This window comes from Barbus barbus (genome assembly GCF_936440315.1).
Source record: "Barbus barbus genome assembly, chromosome: 31".
In the NCBI taxonomy this organism is placed as follows: domain Eukaryota; kingdom Metazoa; phylum Chordata; class Actinopteri; order Cypriniformes; family Cyprinidae; genus Barbus; species Barbus barbus.
In genome coordinates, this window is record NC_136759.1 from 852,097 (window position 1) to 876,260 (window position 24,164).

Below are 24,164 nucleotides of genomic sequence, written 5' to 3' on the forward strand. Positions count from 1 at the left end.
TAGTTCTAGACTAAATATCATCATGATCTTACTGTAGTTCTAGACTAAATATCTACATGATCTTACTGTAGTTCTAGACTAAATATCAACATGATCTTACTGTAGTTCTAGACTAAATATCAACATGATCTTACTGTAGTTCTAGACTAAATATCAGCATGATCTTACTGTAGTTCTAGACTAAATATCATCATGATCTTACTGTAGTTCTAGACTAAATATCTACATGATCTTACTGTAGTTCTAGACTAAATATCAACATGATCTTACTGTAGTTCTAGACTAAATATCAGCATGATCTTACTGTAGTTCTAGACTAAATATCATCATGATCTTACTGTAGTTCTAGACTAAATATCATCATGATCTTACTGTAGTTCTAGACTAAATATCATCATGATCTTACTGTAGTTCTAGACTAAATATCAACATGATCTTACTGTAGTTCTAGACTAAATATCTACATGATCTTACTGTAGTTCTAGACTAAATATCAGCATGATTTTACTGTAGTTCTAGACTAAATATCATCATGATCTTACTGTAGTTCTAGACTAAATATCTACATGATCTTACTGTAGTTCTAGACTAAATATCAGCATGATCTTACTGTAGTTCTAGACTAAATATCAGCATGATCTTACTGTAGTTCTAGACTAAATATCAGCATGATCTTACTGTAGTTCTAGACTAAATATCAACATGATCTTACTGTAGTTCTAGACTAAATATCTACATGATCTTACTGTAGTTCTAGACTAAATATCTACATGATCTTACTGTAGTTCTAGACTAAATATCAACATGATCTTACTGTAGTTCTAGACTAAATATCAGCATGATCTTACTGTAGTTCTAGACTAAATATCTACATGATCTTACTGTAGTTCTAGACTAAATATCTACATGATCTTACTGTAGTTCTAGACTAAATATCTACATGATCTTACTGTAGTTCTAGACTAAATATCTACATGATCTTACTGTAGTTCTAGACTAAATATCTACATGATCTTACTGTAGTTCTAGACTAAATATCAACATGATCTTACTGTAGTTCTAGACTAAATATCAGCATGATCTTACTGTAGTTCTAGACTAAATATCATCATGATCTTACTGTAGTTCTAGACTAAATATCTACATGATCTTACTGTAGTTCTAGACTAAATATCAACATGATCTTACTGTAGTTCTAGACTAAATATCAACATGATCTTACTGTAGTTCTAGACTAAATATCAGCATGATCTTACTGTAGTTCTAGACTAAATATCATCATGATCTTACTGTAGTTCTAGACTAAATATCTACATGATCTTACTGTAGTTCTAGACTAAATATCAACATGATCTTACTGTAGTTCTAGACTAAATATCAACATGATCTTACTGTAGTTCTAGACTAAATATCAGCATGATCTTACTGTAGTTCTAGACTAAATATCATCATGATCTTACTGTAGTTCTAGACTAAATATCTACATGATCTTACTGTAGTTCTAGACTAAATATCAACATGATCTTACTGTAGTTCTAGACTAAATATCAGCATGATCTTACTGTAGTTCTAGACTAAATATCATCATGATCTTACTGTAGTTCTAGACTAAATATCATCATGATCTTACTGTAGTTCTAGACTAAATATCATCATGATCTTACTGTAGTTCTAGACTAAATATCAACATGATCTTACTGTAGTTCTAGACTAAATATCTACATGATCTTACTGTAGTTCTAGACTAAATATCAGCATGATTTTACTGTAGTTCTAGACTAAATATCATCATGATCTTACTGTAGTTCTAGACTAAATATCTACATGATCTTACTGTAGTTCTAGACTAAATATCAGCATGATCTTACTGTAGTTCTAGACTAAATATCAGCATGATCTTACTGTAGTTCTAGACTAAATATCAGCATGATCTTACTGTAGTTCTAGACTAAATATCAACATGATCTTACTGTAGTTCTAGACTAAATATCTACATGATCTTACTGTAGTTCTAGACTAAATATCTACATGATCTTACTGTAGTTCTAGACTAAATATCAGCATGATCTTACTGTAGTTCTAGACTAAATATCAGCATGATCTTACTGTAGTTCTAGACTAAATATCTACATGATCTTACTGTAGTTCTAGACTAAATATCTACATGATCTTACTGTAGTTCTAGACTAAATATCTACATGATCTTACTGTAGTTCTAGACTAAATATCTACATGATCTTACTGTAGTTCTAGACTAAATATCTACATGATCTTACTGTAGTTCAACACTAAATATCAACATGATCTTACTGTAGTTCTAGACTAAATATCTACATGATCTTACTGTAGTTCAACACTAAATATCAACATGATCTTACTGTAGTTCTAGACTAAATATCTACATGATCTTACTGTAGTTCTAGACTAAATATCTACATGATCTTACTGTAGTTCTAGACTAAATATCAACATGATCTTACTGTAGTTCTAGACTAAATATCAACATGATCTTACTGTAGTTCTAGACTAAATATCAACATGATCTTACTGTAGTTCTAGACTAAATATCTACAGGATCTTACTGTAGTTCTAGACTAAATATCTACATGATCTTACTGTAGTTCTAGACTAAATATCTACATGATCTTACTGTAGTTCTAGACTAAATATCATCATGTATTTACTCATCTCACCTGCACTAAAACACATTCAGTGTTCCTCAGAATCAATAAAAACAGTCAAATACAAACTCAGAATATTATACAAACCTGCAATAATTAAATACATTAAATAAGACAAATATAATTTATGTATTTAATCATTTTATTAACCAATGTCTTTGCTGTTGACCTTTGATGATCTAATTCAATCATACTAATAATCAAAAATGACACATTTGTGTTTGATTGTAGTTATCGCTGAATAGTGTTGAACTTTCTTCTCCTGTGTCATATTCTTCATGTGATTAGTTTGAGCGGCGCTCTCTTCTGAACAGACCTGATTCGTACATTTCCTTCAGTCTGATCCGGATTCACTTCACTTTTGGTGTGAACGGCTTTATATTTGCCAAAAATATAACTTTTTTTATTAAAAACAAACAAGCAAACCCTGCTCAGATTTAAAAAGTAACGCATTACTTTCTATAAAAAGTAACTAAAGTAATTAGTTACTTTTTTAGGGAGTAACGCAATATTGTAACGCATAGCTTTGAAAAGTAACTTTCCCCAACACTGCACATGTGTGAATTTTATTATTATAGCTCTGTCCGTTCTGTGTGAATAGAGCGTGTTTGGAGTGTTTAGGACCTTTATCATCGCTGTCTTTCTTCAAACAGAAGGCGAGCGCCGCGGCGGAGATGACGCCCGCGACGCCCGCGGCTCCAGCAGCAGCAGCGGACTCTGAGCGGCTGTGGTGTCCGCCTCCGGAGCGCCCCGCGGCGGTCAGACTCGCCCAGCTGCTCCGCCGGTTCTCCAGACTCACGCGCCACCTGCTGGCCAGATGATGATACTGCATGCGCGACTCCTCGCTCGCGACGCTCTTCCTGGACGCTCGCGATCCGCTGAGCACCGGGCTCCGGTTCGGTTCGAGCTCGGAGAGGTTTCGGAAGCGCGCGGCCTCGCCGTGGCCGGTCTGCAGCGCGCGGTGCGGCGACAGACTGCGCGACCTTCGCATCAGGACGCGCACCGGTACCGACGACAGGAACATCGCGACCGTAACAACAACGGGTTCCGTTAACAGAGAAGAAGGCGTGTTAAGAGTTGGCGTTCCTGTGATCTCACCGACAGCAGGTTTATGCTTTTATTGTCAGCAGGTGAATCAGAGCTCGAGAGCAGACACGTGTGTCCGGTGAACGAAAAACATCCGTGATGCGCGCGGAATCATGGGAAATGTAGTTTAATAACGTCACCACCGATATTAAATTGTAATATTGTGTTACTGGGAAAGCCTACATTTTATTATATACGATGCATGACCCCTGCATGAGAATCATCATATTTTGTGGTTTGAAAATATCGAAAAGCCCTGATTTAATGCATGAAAACATGGAGCAGTTTAAATTATTTAGAATTTTCTGTAACATTATAGGTGTTCAGTGCCATTTTATTTATTTATTTATTTATTTATTTATAACATTTAAGGGTAATACATTTTTGGAAATACATATATGCATACAATAATATAGAAAAGTTTGCAAATCAAACACAGTTTTTAGATTTTTTTCCAACTGGATCAAGATGAGAGACGAAAGATACATTTTTCTGCTTCAGCATTTATAATAATATTGTATTATTATTAAATCACTACACTGTAAAAAAAAAGAAGAAAAAAAAGAAGTTGAGCCAACTTAAAAATCTGCTGAAGCTGGTTGCCTTAAAATCTTGAGTTCTCTCAACTTATTTATTTATTTATTTATTTTACAGTGTAGTATTAGGCGCATATATTATTATATATTATGAGCATGTGACGCTCGTGACCTGCAGGTGGCGCCTAAACTCACAAAATACATGAGCAACACTTTCTCTCTCAGTCATCAGCCAACAGATGAGCAAAAGCAGAATGATTATAGTGCAAAGGGTTAAGAACTTCTGAACTTCTTCTGATCACAGTCAGCTGAAAATCTTTAACAGAATTACATCATTTGATTGCAGTGCTGTTTATCTGGACGTTTAATGGAGATGGACATTTAAATGCTGCTCTTAAATGAGAGTCTAAAGTACTGAACCGCACACATGCGTTTTCATTTCTGATATTCAGACATGAGTGGAGTTTATGGATGGCTGATGTCAGATATGAGAATAACATACACGGTGCATGTAGAGTAAATGTGTGTTTGTCATCAGGTGAGGTGTTTTAGACGTTTCTCTCAGGTGACTGCGGTTTGATGAGAAAAATAAACCCAGCATCTCTACACCTCAGACTTCCTGTGGCGTGTCTCTCGTTTCCTGCTTCGTGTCTGTCTTTATTATTAAAACATAAATTGGCAGAGTGCATTTAAACACTTTAAATCAATGTGTTTGAATCCGCTGGTGTTCTGGTGGATGTTTGAGGTCACTTCTCTGTAGCAGGCTCTAAAACACTAAAGCTCAACTTCTCTTCTGATCTTACTCTCAAATTACATTTTTTTGTTTTTTTAAGTATTATTTCAATTTTTAAATTCCATTAATTTAATTTACATACTATTTATTTATTAAAATTAAACATTTGTGAAACATGTATATATTAAAATATGTATTACAATTATATTTATTGAATGTATATTTCTTATAATTAATCATTCATTACAATATGTATTTATTATTAATTATTGATTTATTTTTGTGTATGACATACTAAATACATATAATAAATAAATATTTATTTATTTTAATTATTGATGTATTATGTTTAACATTTTCTATTAAACACATTTAATTAATGTTTATATTATTATTATTATTATTATTACTACTATTACATTGATTACATTCAACATTAAATACATTTAATCAATTAAAATTTAATAAATAATACATATTTATTTATTTATTGAAATTATTGATTATGTTTGCCTATTAAATTGACTATAAGGCATTTGATGTTTTTTTAAAATAAAATATTAGTATATCTCAATCTGTTGATCCTTAATTCTGTGAATGTGAAATAATTTTCACTTATCTATCAGTCGTCACTCTATATACAATATGTCTTAGTAAGATGATATTTGGAAAATGATTTATTAGCAAGTGCAAATTCTCCTCAGCACTGACAGTTTCATCCATGACTGTTAAAATACTAAGTAACTTTATAAAGAATTACTGAAGCCTCATAATGAATGTATGATGTTGTATATGAAGAGTAGGCTAATCTTAATGCAAGCATAAGAAGGAAAATCGATAAATGCAGTGGTCATGATGGGAAGCTAGTAACACGTCAACGCTGTGCGCGTGCACAAGGGTGGGCGGGGCTCAGCTGTCAGTCACGCCTGCGCGCTCCCGCTTTCGCTCATCTTTTACACACGCACACGCACGAGCGGGATGTAACAGCTGCTCGCGCGTCTCATCGGCGAACCCGTTTGCGTTTATTCATCTTCCACGCACATTAGTAGACTGCGTCAGTTTATGCGCACGCATCTGGATCTTTAAACCCGCGGAAGCGCACTTAAAACGCGCTCACGCGCATATGTTTGAGCGTCAGACGCGAATCCGGATCAGAACCCGCAGAGATTCGGTTCACACTGAGAAACCACCGGTGCGTTTAACGCGCGTCTCTCTCGCGCTCATCAAAACGCGACGCGCGTCCGATCGCAGGCGTCTGGCAATCCTCAAACTTTAACAGCGAACTCCTCCGTTAGTTCATCCGGGATCCGGTCTCAGAAGAAGAGGAAGAGGAGGAGGAGGAGGATGATGTCCGAGGAAGAGGTTCTGATCCCGGATGACCGAGCTTTTAGCCGGTTTAAACACGAGTGTCAATCCGAGGAAGACTGGAGTCTCACCTACAACAAGAACAACACCTGCGTCTGGATCCAGGTTCTGGAGGAGGAGAAGAGCTTACACAGGATCAAGGTGAGCTCTGCTGGTCTGAGCTGGTTTCTGCTGGTCTACAGCTTCATGCCAACTTCAGATGATCAGTCGTATATTAAACCTGAAGTAATAGTCCAAATATAACGAAATATGTTTTTGTTGAGTATCATATGAGTCCCTGCAGCACAGAAGCAGTCATCAGTAGCACAGGTATATTTGTAGCAATAGCCAACAATACATTGTATGACTCAAAATTATACATTTCTCTTTTATGACAAAAATCATTAGGATATTAAGATCATGTTCCATGAAGATATTTAGTAAATTTCCTATTGTAAGTTTATCAAAATGTAACTTTTGATTAGTAATATGCATTGCTGAAGACTTAATTTGAACAACTTTAAAGGTGATTTTCTCAATATTTTGTCTTTTTGTCCAAATATTGTCCTATCATAACAAACCATACATCAATGGAAAGATTATTGATGTATAAATCTCAATTTATTTATTTTTTGAAGGTTTTGTGCATGGTCTAGCATCTCAGTGATACTAATTTAACACTTGTCACTCTATATCTCCAGTAATATGTCTCAGTAAGATGAGATGTAAATGATCCAAACATATAATGCAATGCTGATTGAGAGATGAAGAAATAAACGCTCCTCAGAAGATGTGAGATGAAGATCATTCCTCCGCTGAGGAACAGAGAAAGTAAAGCTTCTGGAAACAAACGCTCCTCAAAAGATCCTGATGATCAGATTTGAGACGCACTGATCTAGAAAATGATTGATGGAGAATCAAGTAAAGCTGAGCTGCTTCAGTCCAGTAAGAGTTCATCTGGAGATATGACTGCAGTTATTCTGACCTTTACTTGATCAAAATCAGTCAAGATTTGACTCTGAAGCAGCAGCTGAAGCTGGACGCTTGTACAGTTACACTAAAAGAGCTTTTACTGGGTAAACAGCAGAGTTTTGGTCATGTGTGGGTTAAACTGAAGCTGTAGTCGGTCACGAGCGTGAGTGTGTGTATAGCAGCACATCCGGGTGTGTGACGGGCGAGCAGGTTTATCCAGCAGGTGTTGACGCACATGTATGGGTGTGTTTGCTCTGTAACGGAAACCCTGCAGGATGTCCACGCGTGTGTTTATCTTCTCAGACCGGCGAGAAACCGTTAAAGCGTGAGATTCACAGAGAGTCTGACAAACGTGCCACGATCTGTTCATCAAACACATCCAGACTGGACCGAGTTCAGCTCGGGTTCGCAGACTCAAATGTGTGTTTTATACAGTTTTCAGTCAGTACCGGATCTTTGGTGTCTTTGTTTGCTCAAGGTTATGCAGGAAACTCAATGAATTTAAGAGTTCAGGAAGGTCAAAGCCTGCTTGTTCAGGTGTTGGATTCTCACGCCGCTCACCTGTGCTTCACACACACTCGCCCCTTTGTTCACAAATTCACAAAATAGGAAGAAATCTATCAAACAAAGAAGCAAAGTTACGCGAGCAGAAGTAAAGCAGGAGAGGGGAAATCAGGCGGAATGATTCTCTGTTCAAGGAAACGTCTCTTTTATTATAATACAGGCCTTCATTCTGCAGCTCAGAGCATCAAACCTGATGAAACACAACCTGTTAACGTTAAACACCTCGTGTGTTTGTTAGTGGTGTTTAAATCAGTCACTGCTAGTGCTGTGAAGAAACATTTAACACACACTTTATATATATATATATATATATATATATATATAACCATTGGCTTTTACCCATTTGTCAGCAAGAGGATTTTAGTAATTTAATATATAATAAAATTGAGTATGATCACTTATTCTTTTATGTATTTTAATAAGCACAGGTCAGAAGTATGTGGACATTTTATTCTCAAAAGTTATTTGAAACATTAAAGTAGGTGCTTTACTTGCATTTAACAACCTTCCCAAACAATTGGGTAATTTGTGCATTTTTCCCACGTTGTGAGATTTCTCATTATGCTCTATTATCACCTGATCTTGTTTTAACTGGTTTTCTGTTCATCAGCACAGGTTTTTAGTTTCGTTTTGGAGCTGATTGATCTGAGCTCATGCACCTCAGTTTCTGAGCCAAAATGATCCATTTCATTTTCTGATTCAATCCTGCATTTAATTACAATTCTCAATCCAGAAACTTTGTAAAAATTGGTATTAACATATAAATAATATGTAGCTCATATCTTCGGTTTATATTCCAGTCTAAAGCAGGTCGGGCAGCAAGGGATTTTCAGGCTGATTTTCAGTTCCAGAATCAGTGCCGAAACTGAAAAAAATGAATTGGAGAGATTCTTTATTCAAACACCAGCGTCTCTTTCAGATCACAGATGCTGTGCAAGTTTGGAGTTTCAGTCCTCTCTAATATCATTGGTGACTTCAAATCCTTTAATTTCCAGTGAAAACTGACCCTCGCCATTGTAACGCAGAGCCTCGTGTGTGTTTCTGTGGGAGAAAGAATCTGCTGAATCAACTGTAAAATCCGCATTAATTTAACACACAAACACGTGTGTGTGTGTGTGTGTGTGCGCGCGCATGTGTGTGTTTGAGTGTGAGAGTGAGTGTGAGCTTGTGTGTGTGTGTGCGAATGCAGGAGCGTGTGAGTGAGAGTGTGCGTGCGTGTATGAGTGCATGAGCGAGTGAGTGAATGCATGTGTGAGTGCGAGGGTGAGTGTGTGTGTGTGCTCGCAAGTGTGTGAGCATCCAAGTGTGAGAGAGTGTGAGCATGTGAGAGTGTGTGTGTTTGAGTGTGAATGTGAGTGTATGTGCGAGAGTGAATGTGTGTGAGTGAATGTGTGTGAGTGTGTGTATGTATGAGGGTGAGTGTGTGTGAGCTTGTGTATGTGCGCGCGTGAGTGTGTGTGCAAGTGCGTGAGCGTGTGTGTGAATATGAGAGTGTATTTGTGTGTGTGTTTGAGTGTGAGAGTGAATGTGTGCAAGTGTGTGAGAATGTAAGTGTGTGTGTGTGTGTGTGCTGACTTGTGTTCCTGTGGTGGAAACAGCAGTAAAGCATAATGACACAAAATGCTGAAGTGTGAGAAATACTCTATAGGCTGCAGACAAAAGGCCACAGAGAACGAGAGCGAGCGAGATTGATTCAGTGAATAAATATTCTCTCTCATATGCACAGGATATGTGCAGTGATCTTTTGTGAAGAGATAAATAATGCCATCATCATATTATTATTATTATTATTATTATTATCATTAGTAGTAGTAGCATTAGTATTGGTAGTGAACATTATAATCAGGTTATGTCTTTCACAATCATGAAATTTATGATACGGGATTAATTTTCATACAAATGTGGTTGAGTTTGGCCGTGTAAGCACACATCTGAAAGAAACGGTTCATCCAGAAATGATCATTCTTACTTGCCCTCATGTTGTTACACACCTGTATGACTTTAATTCTTCTTTTAATTTAATTCTTTAATTTTTATTTTGAGGATTGTTGAGAACCAAATAACTTTGACCCCATTAACTTTCATTGTATGGACAAAAAACATGTCTGAGACATTTCTCACAATATCACCTTTTGTGTTCCACAAAATAAAGATGTAAACTAAACTCTTAACTTAAACTAAAACCATAAAAAGGTTAGTTACTTGGAATAAAAAACATTAAATAAAATAAAATATTTAAAAACATATTTTTTCAGCATGTTGCCAGTAGGGATGCAACGATTATAGATTTTGCTGGTACGATTATTGTCTGATGAATAATCACGGTTTTACGATTATGACGATTATTAGGCATTTATTCATTTCCCAACATTAAGAATGTATAAAATCACATGAACACTCTTTAGATGTTAAAGTGTTATTTATTGCTGGCTTTTGAAACAGAAATAACACAGTAACCAACAATACAGCACAAAATAATAATAAACAAACAACAAACAAAAGTCCATCTCTCCCATTAGAATAAAAAAAGGTGACCGCTGCTCAAACATCCATGACAGTATTTCTCTTTTGAAAATAATGAACGAAAGAACAATAGGTCCCACTGCGCAATGTGACGTCGTAGTGACGTCTTTTCCATGTCATTTTGGACGTCCAATTTCCGTCCATTGATGGGGTTGTTTTGTAACGCCAGGCGACGTCTTTTTTCGACGTCTACCGCACGTCTAATGTGTATATCACAACTGCCATAGACGTCCAAATGACGTCCAAAAAAAAATAAGTCAGATTAGGTCAAATGTTGAACGTCAAAATGACGTCCAAGTTGGGTCATGGTTGGACGTCCAAATAGTGGACCTAGTTTGGACGTTGAATAGATGTCCAGAATTGGTCATGGACCGACGGACCCAATATAGACATGATCTGCACGTCTATCCGACGTCCAATGTTTAGTGGGGTAGGTCCCATTTGTTAACATTAGTTAAAGCAGGTTAACATTAACTAAAAATGTGCAATAGCTAATTGTTGCAGTAGTTAATATTCTTTGTTAATGTTGATTAATAAAAAATACAACTATGTTAGTTAATGTTAGCTCCATTGAATTATATTAAGACAACTTTTGATTTTATAATGTATTATTAAAAGTTGAAATGAAGATAGCATTATTAATAAATGCAGTCATTGTTTTTTCATGTTAACTAATGGAACTTGTGTTACTGAACAATAATAACGAATCAGTCGTTGATATATAGATAGGCCCACTGTTCTCTAGATCAGTGGATGGGCCATGTTTTAGCTTAGAAAAAATGTTTGAAAATAAATAGCTCATTAAGTCTTTAAGTAAGAGTTATTTGATGCTATTGTGAAGACTAAAGCGAATATAAATATCTAAATGACTGTGAGTGTGAAACATTATTTACAGTTTTAGGAAAGTAGCGCAGCTGATTTGTTTACTGGGTTACCGGGGTAACGGCAGCGGCCTCTAGTGGCGAATGTGCGTCATTCAGCGAGTCTTCACTTTAACTCGCTCCGCTGCATCGCAATTTTTACATAAATAAGCAGAATAAATTAATACGTTTGTTATAGGCTACTGTATAAGTTAGGCTGTTTTGTATTTTGTTTTGTATTCGCACTTGTGCTCCTAAATACATTTTCCAGTTCGCACACATCTATTTTTAGTCGCAAATGCGAGTGAAATGCTCGCACTGTGGAGCCCTGCACACTACTATCGACAGGCATTTCTTTGGTGGAAATAAAGCTTCGCTGTTTAGTCCCTCTGTCACTAATATAATTAGTGTAGTAGCCTCAGTGTTTCTGATAAGCACGTAATTTTAAGCTGGTGCACCACTATTGTGACTTTGTTTTCATTTTGCACAAGCTGCAACAGTTCAGTTGCGTGCAACAGAAACACTCGGTTTTGCGAAACCTTTACGATTAATTAACCGTGACGTTTTAAAGCGCGGTTAATCGCGGAACCGGTTAATCGCTGCATCCCTAGTTGCCAGTTGATGTACAAAAAACATAGAAATATATAGACACTTTTTTATTTTAATGAACAAAATTACCAAAACATTAACTAAAATTAAAACTAATTAAAATAAAAATTAAACAATTTAAAAATATTTTAAACATTTAAAAATTGATAAAATAATAAATAAATAATTAAAATTTAAAATAGTTCTAAAAGCTGTAATAGTATCTAAATGATGGTAAAATGACATGAGTGCGAGTAAATGAGGACAAAATGAAACTGTCCCTTTAAGAAGACAAAACTGCATTTGCTTCATTTTTTAATTGTTTTCTGACAAAATGCGTGGCATACTGTTGTTTCTAGAAGTAGTTTCTTGTGTTTCTAGAAGTGTCTGCGGTTCATTTCAGATCTTCTCATCTTCTCGTCATTTTCTGAAGGTTCTGCATCTGCCTTCATTGACCAGTTATAGAGAAAGAAAACTAATGATGTGATAAATGAAGGCCTAATGAGAAGAGAGGAGTAGTGTGTGTGTGTGTGTGTGTGAGATAAAACACCACCATCCCTCGTGATCATTGTGTCTCTCTGGATGAACAACGCTTCTCCAGAGACTCGCCGGATCAGACCATCTCGCACAGAACCGACCATTATCAAACATGCACAACAGATGCTTGAAATGTTCTAGAATCAAAATGAACTCAAAATTAATTCACAGATCCGAACCTGAATAACATTCAGTCCTCATTTACTTTGTTGTATATAAAAGAACAGTATTAACATTCAGCTAAATCAGGTTTGGATTGACATGAGGGTGAGAAAATGATGAAAAATCAAAAGTATAAATATTTCTAATAGTCTAGTTTAATGCTAATTAATACTTTTTAGGTAAACAGTCTCTTTCAGTGAAGCTCATGTTATAAGTTTTGAAAAAACAACAGCAAAGAATTCTCCCTCTCTCTGTATGTATGTATGTGTATATATATATATATATATATATATTAGTGCTGTCAAATGATTAATCGCGATTAATTTAATCCAAAATAAAAAAAAAGTAGTTTACATTATATATATATATGTGTATTGTGTATATTTATGTATACACAATACACACATGCAGTAAATATTTGTGTAAATATTTTCAAAATATATACATTTTGAAAAATGTTATACATTTATAAATTCATATTCTTATATTTTATATTATATAAAAATATATTTAATATATAAACATAACTTATGTTTCTTAAATGTATACATGCATGTGTTTTTATATATACACACAATAAATATACATAGTATACACATTATGTAAACAAAAAAAACAAAAACTTTTATTTTGGATGTGAGTAATAGTGATTAATCGTTTAACAGCGCTAATATATATATATATATATATGTGTGTAATTTTACAAAATTGAATATTATATTTTAATATTACACACATATATATACATATATACACACTATACTGCCAAAAGTATTGGTTCGCCCCCTTCTAATGAACAGGTTTGACTACTTTAAGATTTGTACTCATAGAAATGACTAATGTTTAAGCATATAATGATATTCTAGGGAATTGTGTGCTTCTAATTTTATAGCAACAGTTTGGACAGAACCCTTTTCTATTCTAACATGACAGTGTCTCTGTGTATAAGACACGCTTCAGAAAGACATGATTGATTGAGTCAGTGTGGAAGAACTAAGAAAAAGGCACTAACAAAACTGTGACAACAAAGATGGAAGCATAATTCACGTATTTAAAAACTGTATTTCCATCTTTGTTGCCACAGTTTTGTTAGTGGCTTCTTCTGTTCTAAAGAAGGGGGTGTCCCAACACTTCTGTCCTTATAGTGTATGTATAAGTCATTGGTGTTTGGTGATGAGTTTTTGGCTCAAGGTCTGCATATAAAGTCACACCAGAGGTGTTCAGCTGGGATCAGGACTTGTCTTTCTGCAGACCAGTCAAGTTCTTCCACACTGACTCAATCAATCATGTCTTTCTGAACCGTGTCTTATACACAGAGACACTGTCATGTTAGAATAGAAAAGGGTTCTGTCCAAACTGTTGCTATAAAATTAGAAGCACACAATTCCCTAGAATATCATTATAGGCTTCAACATTAAGATTTGTACTCATAGAAATTACTGAAGTAGTCAAACCTGTTCATTAGAAGGGGTGCCAATACTTTTGGCAATATAGTGTATATGTATGTAATAATAAAAATGGTAAAAATGTATATTAATTATAACCAGCTGTATATAAAAATAATAGAAGTCTAGTGCAGTGCTCTGTCCACGTGTGTGTGATATGGATCTTATACTGAGGTGTGTGTGTGTGTGTGTGATATTGCAATGGTGTTTGTTAAAGGGTGTCACATCCGTGAAACAATCAGACGTTCCTCAGCTCTGAGTGTCTCAGTACAGCTGGTAATGCTTTCATTTGCATTATATGCAGCAGTAGTTTGAGTATTGCTTATCGTCAGGAGCTTCAGGCAAATGTTTTCTGCAGAAACACCTTTTAAAGTGTCACAGAATGAAGCTGGGGGTGGATTCACTGCATTAGAATCCATTCCGCTACTGGTTTACCGCTCGGACTTCTCAGAGATTGTGTGTGTGTGTGTGTGTGTCTTGATGATGAAAGAATAGATGTCAGTAAAGAACACCCATCTGCAGGCATTAAATAATGTGCTACAAACCAGAACACACACACACACACATATATATATATATATATATATATATATATATACATACACATATGAGTGTGCAGCACTATGTGGGTGGCTCAGCTGTAGATGTCAGATTCTCCAAAAAGCTGTTGGGCTTCCCCCAAACCACACACACACACACACACACACACACACATGAACAAACGCGCACGCACACACAAACACACACATAGTCTGTCCTCCCACTCGTGATGTTAGGCTCCAGTGGAGCTTCAGGAAATCCCAGTCAAGCGTTTTGTTCCTTCTGCCTCTTTCACCACAGACTGACCATCTATGGAGGACCAAGAGTGCCACTTAAAAACAAAACGAAGAATCAATTTGATTTAATAATTCAAACATAAAAATGTATATAAATAAATCACTTTTAAATGGACAAATAAATAGACAAATTTAAAACTATTTAATTCATGTTTTGAAACGTAGATTAATAAAACAATTAAAAATTCCATTAATAAATTTTTCTAAATGCACATTTTAAAACTATTTTTAAAAATGCATTTGGCAAACGTTTTTCTCTCTCTATTTGCCAGATGCTTTTCTTGATCCGTTTGTCAATTGAGTTAAAAAATGTCATTGGTCAGTTCACACGTGGGAGCAACCAATCAACTTTCACCTCGATTTGAAGAGCCAACCCCTCTCTCTTGTAACTGTAGCACGCCTTGTCATTGGACAGTGAGAAAAGCTATACATCATTACAGCGGGAGCAAGAAGACGGATTCAAGGGGCGCACAATGTCAGGGGAATCTAAACGTGTTTGAGAGATTGTGGATGATTTGTTAGTTTTAGCTGATTTCTGCGATAGAAAGTCTCCTCTCAGTTATCAGGGGCTGGCACATCTCCAGCAGCACGGACTTTCTTCGCTGGCCAATTACATAATTCGATGTAATACTTTTTTATTTCAACAAAATAACATTATATACCACAGGACTGTCATTCGCAAGCATTTATCATAAAGTTTGTTATTAAAGTTAGTGTATGTTTGATTTCGCTGCCTAGGCTGCTTTAGGGACCGTCTGCAAATTTACCTCAGTGTCCGATTGGCTGAGTGGCCTCCGGCTCGACCAGTACTGCTCTGCCTTCCGGGAGGCGGGGCTTGGAACGCTGTGGGAGTGTCAGCATCTAAGCTCCATCCAGCTGACAAATCATCCACAATCCCTCTCAAACACGTTTAGATTCCCCTGACATTGTGCGCCGCTTGAATCCGTCTTCTTACTCTCGCTGTAATGACGTATAGCTTTTCTCACTGTCCAATGACAAGGCGTGCTACAGTTACAAGAGAGAGAGGGGTTGGCTCTTCAAATCGAGGTGAAAGTTGATTGGTTGCTCCCACGTGTGAACTGTCCAATGACATTTTTTAACTCAATTGACAAACGGATCAAGAAAAGCATTTGGCAAATAGAGAGAGAAAAACGTTTGCCAAATGCATTTTTAAAAATAGTTTTAAAATGTGCATTTAGAAAAATGTATTAATGGAATTTTTAATTGTTTTATTAATCTACGTTTCAAAACATGAATTAATTAAACCGTTTTAAATTTGTGGAAATTCTTGTCTCTCTCTCTCTCTCTCTCTCTCTTTTTAGATGATGATCATTTTGTTTCTGTACTTTTCAATTCAAGTTTATTTGTACAGCGCTTTTTATGATACAAATCGTTGCAAAGCAGCTCTACAGGAATTTAAGTTTCCACAATATATTTATATATTACAGAACCTTAATATATTTAACTTGTGGCAGAATGTGTTAATTGTGTATGTTGTCTGAGCGTTGGCATCCTCTGAGGTCCTCTGAGGGGTTGGCATCATCTTTTCTCAGGTGTTCGGTCATCTCAGATCATTTAAGGGTTGGATCCAGACTGAAGCTTCTGTCATTCCTAGTTACCACGAGATGTTTTCCTCTCTATCACTAGTGAGTTTTGGAGGATGAAGACTTCAGTGTGTCGTTTCTGCGCCTACAGCTGTTTTTCATTGGTTCTCTCGTTCTTGTCGTCGCTCTAGAAAACACAGGTGCTGTTGAGATGAGATCTAGTTTAATGGCCCGGTTTATTTCACGAATCACTTCAGATTCAGAGTAGCTTCAGCCTCGTTTCACCTGATGTAGGTCATTAGTTACACGCGTGTGTTTCAGTTTTAAGGTCACGGACGCTTGAGTTATCACAGAATGTGTCGAGCTTCATTTACAGCTTTTATGACAGTCATGAATATGATCTGATACTTCACAAGATGCTTGAACAGTATAATGTCGTCAATACCGTTAATTGGTCCATTTCCAGGAGGAGATAAACATCCAGAGATATTTAAATATTTATGTTTTGTCATTTCTGACCAGTGTTATTTTGCTATTATTGAAATATAATAACATGACTGTCATTTTTTGTTAGTATTTTGAATTATTTTTATATTTTGTTTTCACTTTAATTTTAAAGTTTAAGTATTTGTTGATTTTTATCTGTTTTGTTTTTAAAATGTCTTTATAGATGTTATTTTTATTCTATTTATACTTTAATTTAAGGTTTATTAATTTTGTTGTCTTATTAATTTATTTTTTAAATATGTAATATTTATTAATTTAGTTTGTTTTAGTTTTATTATTAGCTGTCTTACCGCTTCAAATTCAATTAAACTTAAAAAAAAAAAAATGTTGTCGTTTTCATTTTAATTTTAGTTAAAGTTTTAGTAATTTAATTGTATGTTTTTGTAATTTTTATTAGGTTTTGGGATTTATTGTATTAATTTTTTATTTTAGTTTGTTATTTTAGTACATTGTCAAACTAAATGAGAAATGTTTCCTTGGCAACTAGTGGAAATAAGTTTGTTTATATTAATTTTATTATAAATTTTAAAAATGTAATTTACATTGTTAAATTTTATTTAAAGCAATGTTTTAGTTTTTAGATTCTTCTTGAGGCTTTATGGCCTGTGATGCATTCTGGGTAACGTAGTTCTTTTGCTGTCTCCTCAGTGTCGAATGCTGTGTAAGGACATCCCAGCTGAGACCATGTACGACGTGCTCCACGACATCGAGTATCGGCGAAAGTGGGACGCAAATGTCATCGAGACGTTCGACATCGGCAAACTGACGGTCAACGCAGATGTGGGCTATTACTCCTGTAAGTTCTGCCACTGCAGAATTAGCCTTTAAATATCAAAATATGCCATTTACTTTGTGTTAATGCTAAGCGTTCGTTCTTTTTAGGGAAGTGTCCTAAACCGCTGAAGAACCGTGATGTCATCACCCTGCGCTCCTGGCTGCCGATGGGCAACGATTACATCATCATGAACTACTCCATTAAACACACCGTGAGTGATGCGTGTTAGTTTAGTCTCATTCATATACTGTTATAGTTTCTGTTAATAGTTTGAATTGATTTCATTTTTATATTTCCTGTTATCACTTTAATTTTAATTAAAGTTTTAGTATTTTTGTTGTTTTTGTTCTTTTTAATTAGTTTTTATTAGTTTAATAACAAATAATAATCATAGCTAATAAATGAAAAGCTAAAAATTAAATAATTATATTTAAATTAGATGAAGGCAAGGTGAATAAGTTAATATAAATGAATCAATATCATCATATCTTATTTATTTATCGTCACTTTCCCCATTTGACTGATCACGGTAAATTAAGTGAATGTAAGTGCTGTAGAAGTGGAGAAACAAACTCTAATACAAGATATGTATTATGATTAAAATCTTAAGACACAAATAGATAAAACAATAAAACAAACACTCAAATGTGTTTTTTGGATGTTTTCTTTCATCTAGTCTGAAATGAGACATGTTATGGAAACAAAACTGACCAAAATCTCAGAATGAACCAGTGCATGCTGGCTTTGTCTTGCCTTATATTGTATGTAAAAGCAAACTAAATAATAAAAATAAATACAAAAGTGATTCAATCTTGTATTTGTTTACAATATTTGAAATATTTGTTTACAATTCTATATGAACATTAAGTGACATCAGAGAACTGTGATTGTGCAAATATGTTGTTAAATGATTCAAATGAATGTAAAATCTGAGGGAAATGTGAGAGTTTGGGGATCGCTGTGCTGTTTTGGTCATGATTGAGTGTGCAGCGCTGCATTGGTTCTTCTGTACGGTCAGCGTGCAGCACTGATGTGTGTTTGTGTGACCGTCAGGACGGTAATGATTCTGCTGCTAACGATGTAATGATGGTCTGTGTTCACTACAACAGCTGAAGCGTGTCACTGTGATGCTGTACAGATGTGTGTGTGTGTGTGTGTGTTTCAAGTCAAGTCACCATTATTTATATAGCAGCTTTATAGTGTTAAACGGGGAAATAGTGTGTGGTTCTCCTCTGGTGAGACCAGCAGTTTAATTCTAGGCTGCAGCAAAGTCAGATTGTGCAGAGGACTCATCTGGTTCCTGTGGTCTTGTCCTGATGGCCGTCTAGGAGACAAGGTCTTCCAGATCAGATGGTCACTGAAGTCACCCGGATCCAATCCGTATCCAGCCCAGACTGTGGATGAGGTCCAAGAGATGACCTCTACAGCCCTGAATGTCAGCAGAGATCAGGACAACTAGATGAGCCCCAGAGACTGATCCCCAGAGAAGACCTCATCTCCTAGACGGCCATCAGAACAAGACCACGGGAACCAGATGAGTCCTCTACATAATCGGACTTTGCTGCAGCATGGAACAAACTGCTGGTTCATCTGTGTGTGTGTGTGTGTTTGTGAGCGAGTGAGCAAATGTGTGTGTGTCTCATAAAATTGTGGAATCTGTGATCGGAATGGTGTGCTGCAGCTCTGCACTGCATTGATCTGTCTGTCATCACTGAGAGAGAGACGTGTCTTATCTCCTGTTCTTCTCATTGTCACACACACACACACACACACACACACACACACACACACAGACAGAGGCCAGAGTGTCATTTTGATCATTATGGGATGTAGAATGAGAGCTCATAGTGTTCCCGTAACCACAGTGATGCTGTACTGAGTGTCATTTCAGTTAGATCTTGATGTGTTTATAGATTGATTGATTGTGTGTGTTTCAGAAATATCCTCCTAAGAAGGATCTGGTGCGAGCCATTTCCATCCAGACGGGATACCTGATCCAACGCACCGGCCCCACCAGCTGCACCTTAACATACCTGGCGCAGGTGGACCCGAGAGGTGACACACACACACACACACACACCTTTTAATTTTAATTTTTAATTTTAATTTTTTTATTTGATTTTAATAATTTTTTTATGATTTCATCCAATTTGCATTGTTAATATTTACTATTGACATTTTTAATAATTTATTTATTTTAACCAATTAGTTTTATTTTAGTATATTTATTGAGTTTTAACCATATTTTTCACTGATTATTATTCATTTATTTTTATACTTAATTTACATTTTTAATTTAATTATTAAATTAAATTAATTAATTTTTTATATTTAATTCTTTTAACATTATTTGATCATTTATTTTGATTTACATTTAATTTTTCTGTTATTTAATTTTTATTTACATAGTTGAATGTTTGCTCAGATCAGTGTGATCTACTGCCCTGAATCAACCCGTCTGTTCTAAACTCGAGCTTTCTTTGTGTCTCTCTCAGGTTCTCTTCCCAAGTGGGTTGTTAACAAGTCTTCCCAGTTATTGGCTCCTAAAGTGAGTAAAATGCACTAGTTCACTCCATCCTTACACTCGTTTATTCTTACACTCCTACGCTTTTCATCTGTTCTTCATTCCTAACAGAATTAACCCTGAAAACACGGAATGGCAGACACGAGCGTGCGTGTGCGCGTGTGTGTGTGCATGCATGTGTGTGTATATGTGTGTGTGTGCATTGAAGTAGGCCATCAGTTTTCCCAGGAAACGTCACAGAGTGAAAGAACAGATGAGTGATTGATTGATTTATTGATTGATAAAGAGACACTGAGTGACAAAAGAACCCGTGAAATATTAAACACACTGACGTTTCTAAAGCATCACTGCAGTTCTGATGAATCATACAATCATACATTAATGCAGGATATTCAGATTTAAATAAAGCAGTAAATAAATGATTTTAATTGAAATGATTTGAAAGAGAGCAGAAGACGACAGCAGAAGTGAAGCGACAGACGATACAAACAACCATTCTGAGACGTCAGTGAGACAAAGAGCTGCATTGTGTCTAAATGTGTTTCTGTGATTGAATTACTATAGTGTGTGTGTGTGTGTGTGTGTGTGTGTGTGTGTGCGCGTCTGGATGAACACAAACGCTCCTCAGTTTCAGCCCTCCTTTAATTTAGAGGCTCATATCAAACAGGGCTGAGACACTGACAAAAAATAGCTCAATGTTTTTAGGGATTTTGTTGATAACGTGCTGAGTGTTTTTGTGCTGTTTAGGCCTGTTTAGACTCAAATAATTTTATAGATTTTTTTCAAATAAATTTTTAGCATTTGAATTATTTTAATCAAAAAACTTATTTATTGTAATTATTTTTTTATTATACTTTAAGTTATTTTAATATTTATTGTAATCATGTTTCATAATTTATTTAAATCGGTTTTTGTTTGTTTTAAATAATTTATTTTAATCTACTTTTAGAATTATTAAATATAATTTTCCATTGTGATTTTTCTATTTTTGAATTGTTTTTTATTTATTTTTATTTATAAAGATATCACTTTTATTTATTTAAATATCACTTTTAATAATATTTATTTACAACATAATAATAATTTTTTTAAATGTATTTAAATGAATAATTTTTGTTTAATATTTATTTTAATTTATATTGTAATTTACTTTTTGCATTATTTAATCTACTTTTATCATTTTTTAATTTAATAAATATTTCCATTGTTTATTTTCTATTTTTCTATTGTTTATTTATTTTCTATTTATTTAGTTATTTAAATATCACTTATTTATTTTAATATTAAGTTTTAATATAATATTTTAATAAAGTTTTGTTTATTCTTTTACATTTATTTAAAATGTAATTATTTTATTTTAATCATGGTTTATAATTTATTTATTATAATTAATCTATTTTTTTAAGATTTTTTTTAAAACTCATTAATTTGAATCTAATTTTCCATTGTTTATTTATTTAGTAATTTCTCATAACATCTGTGTGTCTCTCAGGCGATGAAGCGCATCAGTAAAGCGTGTCTTCGGTATCCCGAGTGGAAGCAGAAGCACAGTCCGGGTTTTAAGCCGTGGTTGTTCCCGGAGCAGAACCCGCTGTCCAGCATCCCGCTGTCTGAGCTCTCCATCCAACACGCAGAATCACTGGAGAACATCGACGAGAGCTCACTCAGAGAGAGCAAAGATGAGCGCGCCGAGCACAGCGACGACGAGGGGAACAACTGACACACACACACACACAGACAGACACAGACACACACACACACACACACACACACACACACACACACACACACACAGCCCAATGAAGTGCTCAACCCAGATTGATTAATTTGGTTACACAGATGTAAATGATTTTGAGTTCTGATTATGATTTCTGACCCTTGACCTTATGTACGCAATCTACGCATGCAATTTTTCTCCAGACACACAGAGAGCGTCGCCGTCGATCTGCTGTACGACACGAGTTCAATGAATCAATGAATGTAGTAACGAAGAATTAAAAATGAATTATTGCCTGTGTTTTTGGAGCTCCGCCATGTGTCTTCTGTTTATTACAACAAAACCTGTGAGAGAAAGAGTCGGCAGGAAAACTAAAGTCATTTTAGTGAGAACATGGGGAAAATGACTCGTTCTAAACCTTCCTCATCAGAAAGAGAATGGACCGAGGGGAAAGAGGCAGATCAAGTTTTATGTATACAGTTTGCAAAATAGTCTCTGATTTTGCCTGATATAAAAGACAAATCACAAAGATCTCTTTAATAAATTAGTTTCTTTAAAATAAACCTAAATATAATTAAAGCAATAATTAAATTTTTTTATTCCATTTCTCCTGAGACAAAGTTTTAAAATTGTGCAGGAGCCCAATATAAAGTCTAACATTTCTCATCATGTTCTCCATCTACATCCACAAGTTTATATGAATTTAAAGATACAGTTGAGGAAAGTTCATAATTGTGCAGGAGTTTTTGAAGTTACACAGGCAGTCAAAAGTTTGCAATTAAGATTTTTTGTGTATGTTTTTGAAATCATAATAATATACTGATTTACTGATCAACAAACATTTCTGATTATTATCAATGTTGAACACAGTTGTGCTGCACAATATTTTTGTGTAAACCGTGATGTACCGGTACTATTATTCAACAGTTTAGACATGAAAACCTTCATTCCTCAAAGCACATTAAAATAAATATATTTTTTAAAATATAGAAATATGCCAATACTCCAACAATCTTGGCTTTATACATTTACATTTATTCATTTAGCTGACGCTTTTATCCAAAGCGACTTACAATTATATATGTCAGAGGTCACACGCCTCTGGAGCAACTAGGGGTTAAGTGTCTTGCTCAGGGACACATTGGTGTCTCACAGTGGATTCGAACCCGGGTCTCTCACACCAAAGGCATGTGTCTTATCCACTGCGCCATCACCACCCATTTATATATATATATAGAATAGATGGCATTAAAGAATAAATGCTACATGATAAAATAGTGTTACAACAGCATCAAACTCAGGACAATGATATATTTGTCCTTCATTGACTCATCTGTCTGTCTCTGTTTCTCATTCTGTCCATCTTGCCAGTGTCAGAGACTCATTATCAGTGTGAAAGGAGACAGTAATGAGATCTGATGATGCTGACAGTGAAGGGATCAATCTGACACACACACACACACACACACACACACAAAAGTACTAGGTTGTTTTCAGCCTTAAACCTGAAACTCTGAGATCCTCAGTGGTGGATTGTATTTTATTTATTTGGCAATGTGTGTGTGTGTGTGTTCCTAGCATTTATCACAACATTGGGACCAAATGTCCCCACAAGGTCAAAATTTACTGGTATTACTATCCTTGTGGGGACATTTGGTCCCAATAATGTGATAAATGCCAGGAACAAATATTTTTTTAGTTTTTTGGAAAATCAAAAATTGCTTACTTCCTGTAAGGTGTAGGTGATAGAAAATACAGTTTGTGCAGAGTATAAAAGCCATTACGCCTATGGAGAGTCCCTACAAGGACAGCTGACCAGACTGTGTGTGTGTGTGTGAACTGACTTTAACTGAAAAACTGACTGTTTACTATTGTCCTCTTTCTAAAGCTGCTCTACAGCAGAATTTAATTTTATTTACATTATCGACACTATTTTCCTGTTTTAACACTGTAAAGCTGCTTTGACAAGGTGACTCGACTCTCTCTCTGTGTGTGTGTGTTTATCACTTCCTGTTATTTGGATATCCGTTGTAAAGCCACGTGGACAGTACTGTGAAACCACAAGAAAGTGTGTGTCATGTGACCAAATATGGTCATTCTCAGTACCATGTTATCATTTGTTTGTCCATAATCCATAATAACTCTTCCTCCAGTGAAAAAGTGCATCTGCTGTTGTCTCTCACATCAAAATCCAGACACATATTTGTTTAGAGTTGTTTTGTCTTGTAAA

The 24,164-nt window shown here is 35.3% G+C and overlaps 2 protein-coding genes across 3 annotated transcripts in view; one reads left to right on the forward strand and one right to left on the reverse strand.

Annotated features, from left to right (window-relative positions):
• LOC306850958 (mitochondrial disaggregase-like) overlaps positions 1 to 3,872 on the reverse strand; it is a 44,828-nt gene extending 40,956 nt beyond the window's left edge. For both annotated transcript variants that reach the window (XM_079386939.1, XM_079386940.1), the window contains exon 1: positions 3,306 to 3,872. In XM_079386939.1, coding sequence (XP_079243065.1) covers positions 3,306 to 3,705 — 400 coding nt within the window. In that variant the 5' untranslated portion in view covers positions 3,706 to 3,872. The remainder of the gene's footprint in view (positions 1 to 3,305) is intronic.
• Positions 3,873 to 5,954: 2,082 nt separating this feature from the next.
• LOC306850962 (START domain-containing protein 10-like) lies at positions 5,955 to 22,246 on the forward strand. Its single transcript, XM_079386944.1, has 6 exons — positions 5,955 to 6,542; positions 17,567 to 17,714; positions 17,801 to 17,904; positions 19,631 to 19,748; positions 20,189 to 20,241; positions 21,710 to 22,246. The coding sequence occupies exons 1-6, from the start codon at positions 6,381 to 6,383 to the stop codon at positions 21,935 to 21,937; spliced, it is 813 nt and encodes a 270-aa protein (XP_079243070.1). The 5' UTR covers positions 5,955 to 6,380; the 3' UTR covers positions 21,938 to 22,246.
• Positions 22,247 to 24,164: the final 1,918 nt, after the last annotated feature.